This window comes from Nycticebus coucang, chromosome 12 (assembly GCF_027406575.1).
Source record: "Nycticebus coucang isolate mNycCou1 chromosome 12, mNycCou1.pri, whole genome shotgun sequence".
In the NCBI taxonomy this organism is placed as follows: domain Eukaryota; kingdom Metazoa; phylum Chordata; class Mammalia; order Primates; family Lorisidae; genus Nycticebus; species Nycticebus coucang.
This window is the reverse complement of record NC_069791.1, coordinates 69415473-69429376: the sequence shown is the minus strand read 5'-3', so window position 1 is coordinate 69429376 and position 13904 is coordinate 69415473. Positions and strand designations below refer to the sequence as shown.

Here is a 13904-nt window from a genome sequence, read left to right as displayed (position 1 = left end):
TTTGCACACTGCCCTGGGATGAAGATGCTACACTCCCCCTTCCTTTGTGCCTTCTCAGGTTTCCAAGATATGCAGCCGCAAACCCAGGCCAGGACTCTTAATGGCTAACTTATATGGAGGAGGGCACTTGCTGGCTTTCTACATGGGTCCTACTACCTCCAGGTTACAAGATGATGGCCAACTTGACTGCAGGCAAGCAGTGCACTGGCCAAGGCAGACCAGGAAGGAAAACCTTTCCCAAGAGTTCCCAGCATATTCTCCCTTTTGTCTAACTGGCCATGAGAGGGACATATGTACAAGTCCACCCAAGAATGGGGACCATGAATCCCTTCCTTTGAGATCAGGGGACCCATTGCCACCTGACAGGAGGAAAGAGGGGAAACCATTTCTCAATCCCAAGACCGCACATACACGTAAGGTGGCCAAAGTCCCAGAAGGCAGATTTCTTCCACAGGCTGAGGCCCATAACACACTAATTACTCCACCGCCCAGCCCAGCCCCCTTGTAGGGGTGATACCCCTGCTGCACACCCCCCTTCCATGCCACACAGCTTTGTGCATTAGTTAAATTGAGAAACTGAGGTCTACAATGAAACCTCATGTGGTATTGACAAATACAGGGCTGCTTGTGAGCTTGGGTGAGCCAACTGGGCCGTCACTATGGCATCTCCACTCCCTACCCTCTCCCAGTAGGTAACATGCTTAGTGGTTGCCACTGGGACTCCACAGAGCCTGGTCATTCTCCAATTTGGACTTGAGTTTTATTGCTTATAAAACATGGTAATAACAGTTCCAATCCTACAGGTTTGTTAGGAGCAGTTAATGCCTACCAATTGCTCACATTGGTGTCTGACAGTTTGCTATTATGGTGAAGTACTGCATTCAAGGTGTGGATAACACACCTTTCCTCAGCAATCCTCTCAGGTGGCTTTTTAATTTTTTTTTGGTCACAAACCAACACTAGAGATGTATATTGTGACCTAGCACACACCTCCCATGTGTATCTGAAATATAGAGTGCTGTAGTGTCACAGCTGACAGCAACCTCCAACTCTTGGGCTTAAGCGATTCTCTTGCCTCAGCCTCCCAAGTAGCTGGGCAATCTGGTATTTTCTGTTTCATTTTTTAAATGCCAGTCACAACCTACTAAAATTGAGTTTTACAACCCACTAATGGGTTATGGTCCTCATTTTGAAAAATTGTTCAAGGCCATACTTCCCTTTTCTGAATTGAACTAGTGGTGTATTAGTTTCCTGTTGCTACTATAAAAAAAATCACCACAAACTTCATGGCTTAAAACAACACAGTTTATTATTTTACAGTTTTAGAGGTCAGAAGTCCAGTCAGTCTCAGTAGGCTAAACTGGCTCAGGCAGTGTTGGCTCATTCCACAGCCTCCAGGGGAGAATTCTTTCCCTTGCTTTGTTCAGCTTCTGAAGGCCATGCACTCCTCAGCCCAGGGCTCTGCAGTACTTCAATCTGTGATCCCCTCATCATAGCTTCTGACTCAGACCCTCCTGCTTCCCTCTTACACGGATCCTTGTGATTACGCTGAGCCCACCCAGATAATCCAGAATAATCACCCATCTCAAGATCTGCAACTTAATCTCATTTGTAAAATCCAATATTCTGGGAATTAGGATGCACATCCTTTGGGGAGGAGGCATTTTTCTACCTACTACCTCTAGGTATGGCAGAACTTTTCTAAGTTGACTACCCAAAGGACTGTAACAAACTGGTCAACATATGGAGGTTTGTGTAAGGAACTAGGCTTACTACTGTATAGTTAAGTATATGTGTACATGTCCTATGAAAATTAGGTTAATTTAAGGAAATGGTCAGTGTAGGGAAGTGGTCAAATATAAAGGTTTACTGTATTTAAATCTCACATACACAGCTTAAATAACATATACTTTATACCCTGCTCTGGACCATCCCACGTGGGGTAGCTTTCTCTCCTCAGCTACACTGCAGGCACTCAGGGAAATGCTGGGCCTTCACATTGTTGTCTCCAGACTCAGGGCGCATATAAGCTCAGACCACTGGGGGCCCAGAAAGGACACTATAGCAAACAGGGATGAGGCATTAGGCCAGCACCCCTGGCACTAGGATTCTTTTGGAAGGAAGGCTTCCCATGAGTCACTAAAAAGGCAAAATTAATCTTTTGAGAATATCATGCTGTCCTTTGAGAAGCACTGGTTACCAGTATCCTAGAACAGAGCTGTGTTACACTCACTGTTCTGGTTATCCTGTGCAGTGAGATCAAGAATACTGAAGGCTAATCTGTATTTATTTTGCTTTTTATTTATATTTGTACCTCTTTAAAACTCTCAGCCTTGCAATGTCAAAACTTTACACCTACTTATGATGAAAATAACTCAGTTTGGGCACAATAATCTCTAAACCAAGATGGTACCGCCTCCCACTTTTCTTGCCTTTGCACACTCCCTGGTAGCATGCCCTTTGCGGGTGCACTGTTGGCAGTGGGCTATCCTGCTGTGGGCACAGGGGTCTCCCAGAGTAGTCTTCCATTTGGGCTTGGCTGCTTATTGGAGCTGCGTTTCTCTGTTGCTCAGATGCAAAACGAGGATATAATACAATAGTTCGCAGAAGTACTGTAATGTTGAGATAACATTCAATAAATGGTCCCCCCACAATAAATGGGGTTTTTTTTGGTTAAAGGTTGAATAGGATGGTACAATTTAAGAAACGAAGAATCTAAAATTTTACTCTAAAAATGAACTAATCTAATAAGGAATTTACTCATTTTTTTTTTACTAAAAATGGAAATATGGAAATACTATAAGGAAACAAATCCAAAACCATATTCAGTATTTTAATTTAATTTTCTACTGGACAGATTTACATATCTCCCTCACCCTTTCCTTTAAGTTAGTATGACAATTCTCCATAATAACTACTTAAAGAGAAGCTTTGGTCAAGAATGGAATGAAATAGCCAAAAAAAAAAAAAAAAAAAATCACTGCTGCTTTAAAAAAACCAATACTTTCACCAATTTTATACTCAAACAAAACCACACAATATTTGCACGATATGTGTTTTCAGTGTTTCCTTGGGGCTGGCTTTCCTCTCCATCCAATGGCAAAGTTGCGGTCAGCGACTGTTTGTCGTGCTGGATGGCAGAGGCTCACTCAGCTTCACATTATCCGGAGGCCCTGGATAGAAGATTCTAAGGTCTTGAAAAAGGTGGGAAGGAGACTGATCATTACTGAGGACTGTGAGCCCTAGAGCTTTCTTCAAGGTACCACACTATGCCCTCTCCTCCTGGTTGAGGTGCAGGCCCCCTTTCCCCCACATCTGGCCCCACCCACCTCTGGGACAACCTTCCCAGCACTTGCCCTGCAGAAACTCCAGAATTGGGCTGGTCCTCCAGGCCACACACCCATCATTCCTATGACCCTATTTGTTCTTTTTTTTTTTTTTTTTTTTTTAATTTCAGCTTGCTTGCTTGCTCATTCTTCTTCGTTTGAAGTACTCTTTTTTTTTGTTCATTTTCTTCTTCCTCTGGCAATGTTCTTTCCCGTTGCCTCCCCAGTAGTTGGGATTACAGATGCCCACCACAACGTCCGGCTCTTTGATGCTAGTAGAGACAGGGTCTTACTCTGGCTCACTGCTGCTCATACTGGTCTTGAACCTCTGAGCTCAGGCAATCTACCCGCCTCGGCCTCCCACAACGCTGGGACTACAGGCATGAGCCACCACGCCCGGTCAGTTCTTTTTTTTTTTTTTTTTTTTTTGCAGTTTTTAGCCGGGGCTGGGTTTGAACCCGCCACCTCTGGCATATGGGGCTGGTGCCCTACTCCGTTCTTCCTACCTGTGTCATGAGCCCATGTACCTTGCCTCATCACTATATGCTAAATGCCCCAATGGCCAGCTCTCCTATGTTTCTATAGGCCACACAGCAGCCAGTCTGGCACCCTCCACATAGCAGATGCCCAAAGGCATATACATTAAAAACAAAAGTACCCAGGGACAGTCCCCTTCCCCCCGCACCACCACACACACACACACACACACACACACACTTCACATAAGAACAAAGAGAGAAAGGAAGTTGGACCTTGGGATCAGGTAGTGATAATTACACAGGAATGAAGAAGCCCAGGACATAAAGATGGGAAGGTGAAAGGAGAGTAGAACTTTTGAGAAAGACCATTTCTTCATGGAGTAGAAGCTTTTTTTTTTTTGACAGTCTCACTCTGTTATCCCAGGATAGAGTGCCTGGCATTGTCATCGCTCACAAAAATCTCAAACTCCTGAGTTTAAGTGATCCTCCTGCCTCAGCCTCCTGAGAAACTGGGACTACAGGTAGCTACCACAGCTAATTTTCCTATTTTTAGTAGAGACAGGGTCTTGCCCTTGCTCAGGCTGGTCTCAAACTCTGGAGCTATAGTCTCCCACTTCAGTCTCCCAGAGTGCTAGGATTATAAGTGTGAGCCACCACACCTAGCCTGGAAGTTTTTCTTTTTCTTTTTAGAGACAGAGTCTCACTTTATCACTCTCCATAGAGTGCTATGGTGTCACAGCTCATAGCAACTTCCAACTCCTGGGCCTAGGCCTCAGCCTCCTGAGTAGCTGGGACTACAGGTGCCTGCCACAAGGCCCAGCTATTTTTTTGTTGCAGTTTGGCCAGGGCCAGGTTTGAACCTACTACCCTTGGTATATGGGACTGGTGCCCTACTCACTGAGCCACAGAGGCCGCCCCTCCTGGAAGCTTTTCTTTTTCTTTCTTTTTTTTTTTTTGTAGAGATAGTTTCATTTGATCGCCCTTGGTAGAGTGCCATGGCATCACACAGCTCACAGTAACCTCCAACTCCTGGGTTTAGGCGATTCTCTTGCCTCAGCCTCCCAAGTAACTGGGACTATAGGCAGCCGCCACAATGCCCAGCCATTTTTTTGTTGCAGTTTGGCGGGGGCCAGGTTTGAACTCACCACCCTCGGCATATGGGGCTGGCGCCCTACCCACTGGGCCACAGGTGCCACGCAAGCTTTTCTATACTAAGTATTTGACCAAGGTAAGGGGCAGGGGGAATCAAACATCATGGAAATGCGCAGTGGCAAAACTATGTAAATGTTGGTCTAATCTGGAGATTAACAACCAGGAGAAGTTAACTCAGAGCCACGGGCAGGAGCTATCTTTCTCTTACCTGTGCTCCTCCTCTTCCCTAGTTCCTGTCTCACCAATCACTAGCCAATGCCCAGCTAGAAGGGGTGGAGTTCTTCCTGCATTTGTCCCTCATTGTCAAGAGCCTTCCATTTAGCCTCCTCAATCTCTCTAGTCCAAAAGCTCCTAGCCTCACCTTCTGCCACTGCAGGAGTTCACATCCTTATCACTTGTTCACTGTACTTAGCTGCTCTGCCTGGACCCTCAGTGGCCCTTTGAAGGCTATCCACCTGCAGCCTGGTACCTATCCACGTAGGTTCTGACAGTTCCTGCTGCCTGCAGACAAAGGTCGGTGTCTTCCCTGTGACCACACCCAGGCCCTTTTTCCTAGTTACATTTCTGTGCTTCTGTTGAAGCCACACCACCAGCAATGCTGGATGAGATGCAGCATGCACTCTCTGAACTGTATACTGCTCTGTCTGTGCTGCCCTTGTAGCCCAGGACACATACCTCTACTTCCTCAGGTCGTGGTCCCATCACCCCCTTCCCAATCCCTCAAATCTGGAGATGTAGCTCAGGTACAACCTCTTCCCTGCAGTAGTACAGCCCATGTACCCCTCCCACCCCACCCCCGCTTGTGAAAAGAGAAGCACTGCCTTCTTTTCTGCAGCCCCATCACTTGCCCCCTCTAATCCGGGACCCACCTATCTTCTACCAGACAAGCCCCTGCCTGGCACCCAGGAGACATTTAATAAACATTTACCAAGTTGATCAGAGAAAAACATAATGTATCTATTAAATATAGTTAAACCTAGGCTGGTGCCCAACAGAGGGCCCGCTTCAAAATCAACACTCAATTTTTTTTTTTTAAGACAGAGTCTCACTTTGCCACCCTTAGTAGAATGCTGTAGCATCATAGCTCACAGCAACCTCAAACTCTTGGGCTCAAGTGATTCTCTTGCCTTAGCCTCCCAAGTACAGATTAAATACAAAAGTATTTCCCCTCTGAAATATCTAGAATTTACCTCTCTAGAGAATGGCGCCTGCCACCATGCCCAACTGTTTTTTAGACACGGGGTCTCGCTCTGGCTCAGGCTGGTCTTGAACCTGTGAACTGAGGCAATCCACCTGCCTCGGCCTCCCAGAGTGGTAGGATTACAGGTGTGAGCCATGGCTCCTGGCCCAACAGCACTCGATTTTTCCTCAACAAATAAATGGACATCTAAAAGTGTATATTCCATCTCACTGAAAAGGTGTGGTTCCCTCCTGCAGATGACCTATAGGTTTTGAAGAGAACTATAGTCTGATATTCTACATTTCTGATATATCAGGACTTGACATTTTGTTTCAAGAAATGAGAGGTATTCTTCTCATAGGCGTTTTAACACAAATAAGATTTGTTCTGAAAAGTAGAAAATACCTTGAAATCCCAAATTGTCATGGCTCCATCAATGCCAGTAGTGCAAAATTTGCGACAATCTTGCTTGTCCACCTCATAAATAGATACTTGACTGAAAAAAAAAAAGTAAAACAGAAAGAAATGTAAGGTATATAGAAGTGAGCCCAATCTTCCTAATTGTGTAAGGGCAGCTTAAGGAAACGGACTCCCGGATATTAACTTGTTCATCACCATCAGGCCACAGCATCTGGCTTAGAAATTTCCAAAGTCATTTTATTAATAGACGTCCAGAAAAGACACTGAAAGGGGGACATGTTGAACACCTGCATTAAACAGAATGAGTTGGAGAAGCAGCAATCCAGCCCACAGCATGCAAATGGTTGGGAGCAGGTTGTGGGCAGGACAGTAGCAATGATGGAAACAATGCATTTTGTTTATTTGTTTAACTAGAGGCATGATGAAGCCTGACTGAAATCTAACTGGCTCCAAACAAAATCTCCCAAATCAACCCCTAAGACTGCCAGTACAAGGGCTGACAGCCCTTCCTGCATTTGAAATTAATCATTATAAATGTTACCAGCAGACATATTACCAGATTCCAACCAAGGCAAGCAAAGGAACAGAGAACTGAAACAACTTGTCTTAGCCTAATTATCTGGCAAGCTTTCAAAACAATCAATTCCACAGCTCAGACAATATTTTTCTTTCTCCTCTGAAATGTCTAGAATTTATCCTTCTAGAGAATGGCAAACTATGGTACACACTGACTATATTCACGCAGCCTGTGAGCTACGAATGGCTTTTATGTTTTTAATGGTTGGAAAAAAATTAAAAGACTATAATCTCCTGATATGAAAATGATGAGACATTCAGATTTCAGTGTCCATGAAGTTTTACTAAAACTATGGCCAAGTGATTCACTAACATATTGTCCATTGTTGCTTTTGTGACAGGACAGAGAAGTAAGTAGTTATGATGGAAACTCTATGGCTCCTCACAGCCTTAAATACTTACTATCTTGTCGCTTACAGAAAAAGTCCACTGATAAAGCTCTAAGGCAAAGAGGACCTAATTTCTGCAAATAAAAGTAGACTATCCAAATTGGCAAGGGTTTGTCTTTTTACTTTTCACCTAAAGTCTCAGAGAGGCGTTAAGAATTGTTTCCTTCCTGACTCACAGTCTGCACAGAAACTCAGAGAAACCTGAAGGATGTGGAGAAATGGCAAGTTTTCCTATCCCTTCAAATTCTTACTTTTCAGTAGAGCAAAGACATTTTCAACCGATTTTAAGTCCAACTGCTCCTTCTGCTGAACATGGAGAAAAACACAACCTGCATTTCATAATTCTCTCAAAGAGAAAGTTTAGAAGTTTCCATCAATACCAAAATAAAAGTCTTTGAACACAAAAAATCTACTCAAAAAGAGAAAGGCCCATCACACCTAAGTCAGAATACAATAATTAATGTTATCAAGACTATATTAATTACATTCCTCCTCTAGATTTTCAAAAAATCAAACTTTCTGAACAAAATGTAATCCTATTGTCTCATACACATAATGACATATACTTGCTGAAATAGTCGGGAGACCCCTTAGCTTTGTCATAATGATGCTAAGAAATTCTATTTCTTTAATTAAATCATCTTCTTACTTGTATACATTACTCAAAATGATAGCTAGAGTTACCTTTTCAAGCAGGATATAGCTATCCTTCCCATCACATGTTAATTAACAGAAGAACACAGCCCTCAAAGGCCTCCATTGGTTCTCAGCCGGGCTGCTGAGAAAGTCAGCCTGGGTAGAGGCTGCCCTGACAGTACTCCTCCCCCCTCCTCCCCCTCACCTAACGCCCAGTCTGGAGTAGGATCCATGCTTCTCCCACTGAATACCTCATGCATCTGCACCTTGAAGGACAGAATGTCTATCATGAGCTGAAAACAAGAGCTGGCAGGCAGGAAGATACAGACTTCTTACTGTCCTTGTTTTTAAAGGGATATCTGGGATGCCTGGCACAGAACTTTTGTGGGGACCCAGTTCGGGAGCAGTGAGGGGAAGAAGCATTTCTCCACAGATAGCACCTACGTGATGCTATTCTGGTGCAGCGTCTCCAGGGCTGTATTGCGGTCCTCGGTCGTGGCCCTCTTGTCCATGTTGCGGAAACGTTCCATAGCAGACATGTTGCGCTGGATGCTCTGTTTTGGAATGTCTAACTTGGACACAAAGGTCAAGCAACCACGGTCATCGTAGTTAAAGAGCATTGGGCAGCAGTCATGACCCTGAAACAAGGTATCGGTCAGTCCCTGGAGAGCATACTGCCCACCTACCACTTCTTCAGCAGAATGTTCACCATTACAGACACCTCTTACTCTTAAAAGCTCTAGTTCTTCTAAAAGGCTGTTTGACTTCGTGCTAGTGTAACAGAGCATGCATTGTTCCTGGTCTGGAGAATCACATATAGTGCGCCACAAGGAAGAATGAAGAGAAATACTTACAGCAGCCACAACGCTATTCTCCGAGACAAATGACACACTCAGGAGTGGTAGGAACTCTGTTTTCAGAGTTGAGACCCTGAACACAAGAACGTTTGTTACTCCAAGATAAAACAGACCATACAGCTTCTTTATAGACACAGAAGGCAACAAAGGACCCATTCTCCCAGGGCTTCCACAAAATCAATGAACACTATGTTTAAAAGGAGCCCTATGACCTCAACTTGCAGGAATCTTAGCATGAGATGGCTCTGAGGTGACCTTCAGAAACTGGGATCTTCAGCTCTCTCTCTCTGTGCTCCAACCTCTTCTGAGGTCCCTCCCACTTCCTGGTCCCCAGGAAGGCCTTATTCTTTCATCTCTGCCCTTGGCCCCAGCACCCTTCTACCATTAGCATGAGTCCTGCTCCTCTTGCCTATCCAAAGTCACTCCAGGCTTTGAAGTTCATGATAGATCATCTCCATGAAGTTCCTGGACTACTCCAGTCTGAAGGAGGTTCTCCTTTCTCTTACCTCAATTTCTTACTGTAACTATCACTCATGAGAGAATGCCCTATGTTGTAATCCTCTCCTTGCCTGCATTCACAAGGGCTCCTAGAGGGCTGCAACCACACTGATATTTACTGACAGCGAGGCACTGTGTGAGCGCCTACAGCTACGAAGATGAACAAAGCCCAGTCTTTTCTTTTCTATATTTATTTACAGTTTTGGCTGGGGCTGGGTTTGAACCCACCACCTCTGGCATATGGGGCCGGTGCCCTACTCCTTTGAACTACAGGCGCCGCTACTTTAAAAAAAATTGTTTTAATTTCCTTGCTTATTATTTTTTTTATTTCTTTGCTTTTTTGTTGTTGTTGAGATAGAGTCCCACCCTATGCCCTGAGCAGAGTGCAATAGCGTCATAGCTCACTGAAACCTCAGACTTGAGCTGTGGGCATCCTGCTGCCTCAGCCTCCAAAAGCTGTTGAGATTACAGGTGCTTGCCACAGTGCCCAGCTGGGTTTTTCCATTTTTTTAGGAATCGGGATCTCACTTTGGCTCAGGCAAGTTTTGAACTCCTGAGCTCAAGCAATTCTCCCTCCTCAGCCTCCAACAGTGCTGGGATTACAAGTGTGAGCCACCGTGCCCAGCCAAAGCCCAGTCTTAATCAGTCAGTTCACACTTAAATGCATTGTTTGTGTGAGCATTGCACTTGGCAAAGAAGTTCCACAGATACACCCAGCAAACACATTAATTGATATATCAGGAGTGTACATTCATGCAAAAGGGAATGCATTTTAAAAGCTAACTGTATATGTCTTTGGAGACCCCTTAATAAAGTTGACACTACATTAAAGAACACATTACCGTCAGCCCTTAGTGTAGTATACCTGGACTTACTTTACTAAATGAAATGTTTATGTTGGAGAAGAGAAAGGGTAAAAGATATAATCTGATTTGCAGGATTAGAAAAGGCAAATAAGAAGTCAATAAGAGGTAGACAGGGACTTGTAATAAGCATGTGCTAAGAACTTACTATGTATTACAATAAATCATGTAAAAATTGAGTAACACTAGCATCAAAATACCAAAATATTATTGAATGTCAAAAGGCAAATTATCACACAAAATGTTTAACATGGCCAGGCAAGGTGGCTCATGCAGATAATCCTAACACTGTGGGAGGCCGAAGCAGGAGGATTACTTGAGGCTGGAATTTGAGATAAGCTTGAGGAAGAGCAAGACCCCATCTCTAAATTAAAAATAGAATTTTTTTTTTTAATTTGTTGGCACAGAACTTTTGTGGGGACCCTAAAGTCCGGGGCTGGGGATGGGTTTGAACCCGCCACCTCTGGTATATGGGGCTGGCGCCCTACTTCTTTGAGCCACAGGTGCTGCCCAAAGAAATTCAAAGTAACAGATCAAATTGGCCATTTTGTAGGAACCCTTGTGAGCAGGAAACCATGAAGATTCTTCAAAATGAATCACTTGGATTACAGGTTTATACCTATAATCCTAGCACTCTGGGAGGCTGAGGTAGGTGGACTGCCTGAGCTCACAGGTTCAAGACCAGTCTGAGCCAAAGTGAGACCTCATCTCTAAAAATTGCCAGGCGTTGTGGTGGGTACCTGTAGTCCCAGCTACTCAGGAAGCTAAGGCAAGAGAATTGTATGAGTTCAAGAGTTTGAGGTTACTGTGAGCTATGATGCCACGGCACTCTACCGAGGGCGACAAACTGAGACTTTGTCTCAAAAAAACAACAACAAGAAGAGGACTCACTTATCAGTATTTCCATTAGGAAGTATTTCCAGAAATAAGACCTAACTTTTTAAAATTTCCCAAACAGACCATTTAAACTGTGTCTTTAACTGTAAGGACTGCCTTGCAGTTCTGGTTGGGGTTTCTGTGTTCATGTCCTGAACTTACACCCCAGGAAGGCTATGTAGCCTTAGCCCAACTGGTGGCAGATTCCGCTCCCTACTCCCCATGTTCCAAACAAAGGCAAATACTCACTGTACACTTTTTGAAGCATCAGCAACAGACACGGTGCTGTCATGACTGACCCAGGCCAGGCGGCTCCCACTGGCGGAGAAGCTGACCCCATGGACCCAGCCACCTGTGCCACTGCCCCCAAACTCTGACATCAGCTGACCAAAAGGCATCTTGCTGCCCCAGGGTGTACTGGCTGGCTTTTCATCCACTTCTTTAATATAGGCAGAAAACACCCTGCAGTTCAAATGTTAAGGAGAGAAGAAAAAGCAAATGAAACATATGTACATAGAAATAGGCCACAGGCAGCTACCATAAGGTATCCTAGAATGAAAAGAGGTTAACTTTTAATAATAAAACATAATGGACAAGCTTAGATATACAGACCTCTCAAGTTACAAAACGGTTCTAAGGGCTGCCTACTAGCCAATGAAAATTTGGCAAATCCATATTCAATCAACAAAGAGTCACAGAGCACCTACTGTTAGTCAGGCTCTAGGTAATGAACACAAAAGCCCCCACCCCCACGGATTGCACATTCTGGGGAGTCCTTGCTGTCCTATCTCTCCCTTGCTAAATGACCACAGCATTCTTTCTACTTCACCATCATTCTCAGCACAATACTCGAAGATCATGCAGTCAGCAGGAGAGAGGAGACTATTTGCCACCCGGTAACACACCAATAATATTAACTCATTTAAAGGCAGAGAGACAGCCAAAGAGAAAGCCAAGGAAGCAGGTAAGAGCAGGCAGGTTCCCTAGTGCTGCCAAGTGACAGGCTGAGATTCTCTCACCCTCTAGTCCCATTGTCCAGCCTTTGTGGCAAGAGCAGTCTAAGATGAAGGTAGGTCCTTTACAGCCAGTGTCATCAGTTTTTTTCTAACACGCTTTCTTTATCTAATTTCATGCAACTGTGTGTATGTTTTGGCCCAGAGTTAGAAAGGAGAAGGAACAAATGACAATAGTTGGAGATCTATCCTTTTGATTCCTTTTTGCCCTCCAGTGCTATTTCTACTTTGTATATCTTCTTCTCTTTAGACAACTTCTGAACCTAAAGGCTCCCTTAAACAACAGCTGGAAATCTGTCATTTCAGTCCCTTTTGGCCTTCCAATGCTATTTCTACTTTGTATATCTTCTTCTCTTTAGAAAAATTCTGATCCTAAAGGCTCCCTTATTCCCTTCCCCCTCCACCGCAAATGATAATGGCAGCAGCAACTCTGGAAGAAATAGCACAGAGGAAAATGAGTTATTTGTAAGTTAGAATATGTGATGTTAGAGTCATTGTGCTTTAAATCAGAGGCTGCTTTTGGTAGTACTTAGCTGCCAACTAGAGAATGCAGATATGATAAGACCATGAATCAAAGGAAAATTTATTTGTGGAAATTAATAATTAACAAAAGAATTGAGACCTATTCTCATAGATTTTCAGATATATCACAAGAATCTATGTAGGTCATTCTGGTTAACAGATCACAAACAACAAAAGTCCAGAATATAAAGTTCTTTGACATACATAAAGTAACATAATCCCCATCTGTGCAGCCAAACTCACACAAATATTTTTTTGAGGGGGGAGGACAGAGTCTCACTGTCACCCTGGGGTTGAGTGCCGTGGCATCATCATAGCTCACAGAAACCTCAAACTCCTCCCACGTAGCTGGGACTACAGTTACTACCATAATGCCTGGCTAATTTTTCTATTTTTAGTAGAGACAGGGTCTCGTCTTGCTCTGGCTGGTCTCAAACTCCTGAGCACAAGCAATCTGCCTGTCTTGACCTCTGAGAGTGCTAGAATTATAGCTCATGTTTTATGTTTCATGAGCTACCATGCCCGAACCACAATTTTCTTTTTTTAATTAAAAAAAAATTTTTTTTTGAGACAGAGTCTCAAACTGTGGCCCTGGGTAGAATGCTGTGGCATCACAGCTCACAGCAACTTCAAACTCATAGGCTTAAGCCATTCTCTTGCCTCAGCCTCCCAAGTAGCTGGGACTACCAGCGCCCGCCACAATGCCCAGCTATTTTTTGTTGTTGTTGTTGCAGTTGTCATTATTGTTTTAGCAGGCTCGGGCCAGGTTCGAACCTACCAGCCTTGGTGTACGTGGCCAGTGCCCTACCCACTAAGCTATGGGCACTGCCTATGCCTGGCTACCTTTTTTTTTTCCCAGCAAAACTCCTCCAATTCAATCCATTTATTAATGAGAATGCTTTTTTTTATTTTGGAAAAAAGTAAAATATAATTAAAATAACACAGAAACCTGTCTTACTCTAGGAGTTTATAATAATATATCCATAAAATAATGTTTAAAGTTTCATTTATCTAATAGAGATGTATTTCCAATAAAAATGTTTTTTTAATTACTTTTTTTTTTTTACAAACTGTAGCTTTAGTCAATTTTTAGCTGAAAGGAAATATAATGATTTTT

General features: G+C 43.6%; 1 protein-coding gene across 3 annotated transcripts in view; it reads right to left on the bottom strand.

Annotated features, from left to right (window-relative positions):
* Positions 1–2819: 2819 nt before the first annotated feature.
* The window catches only part of ARPC1A (actin related protein 2/3 complex subunit 1A), a 31640-nt gene continuing 20555 nt past the window's right edge, over positions 2820–13904 (bottom strand). For 2 of the 3 annotated variants that reach the window (XM_053556494.1, XM_053556493.1), the window contains exons 6-10: positions 11502–11714; positions 9013–9088; positions 8603–8796; positions 6543–6633; positions 2820–6399 (exon numbers count right to left, since the gene is read on the bottom strand). In XM_053556494.1, the coding sequence (XP_053412469.1) occupies positions 6043–6399; positions 6543–6633; positions 8603–8796; positions 9013–9088; positions 11502–11714 (931 nt within the window). In that variant the 3' untranslated portion in view covers positions 2820–6042. The remainder of the gene's footprint in view (positions 6400–6542; positions 6634–8602; positions 8797–9012; positions 9089–11501; positions 11715–13904) is intronic. The other variant, XM_053556495.1, reaches the window with a different exon arrangement.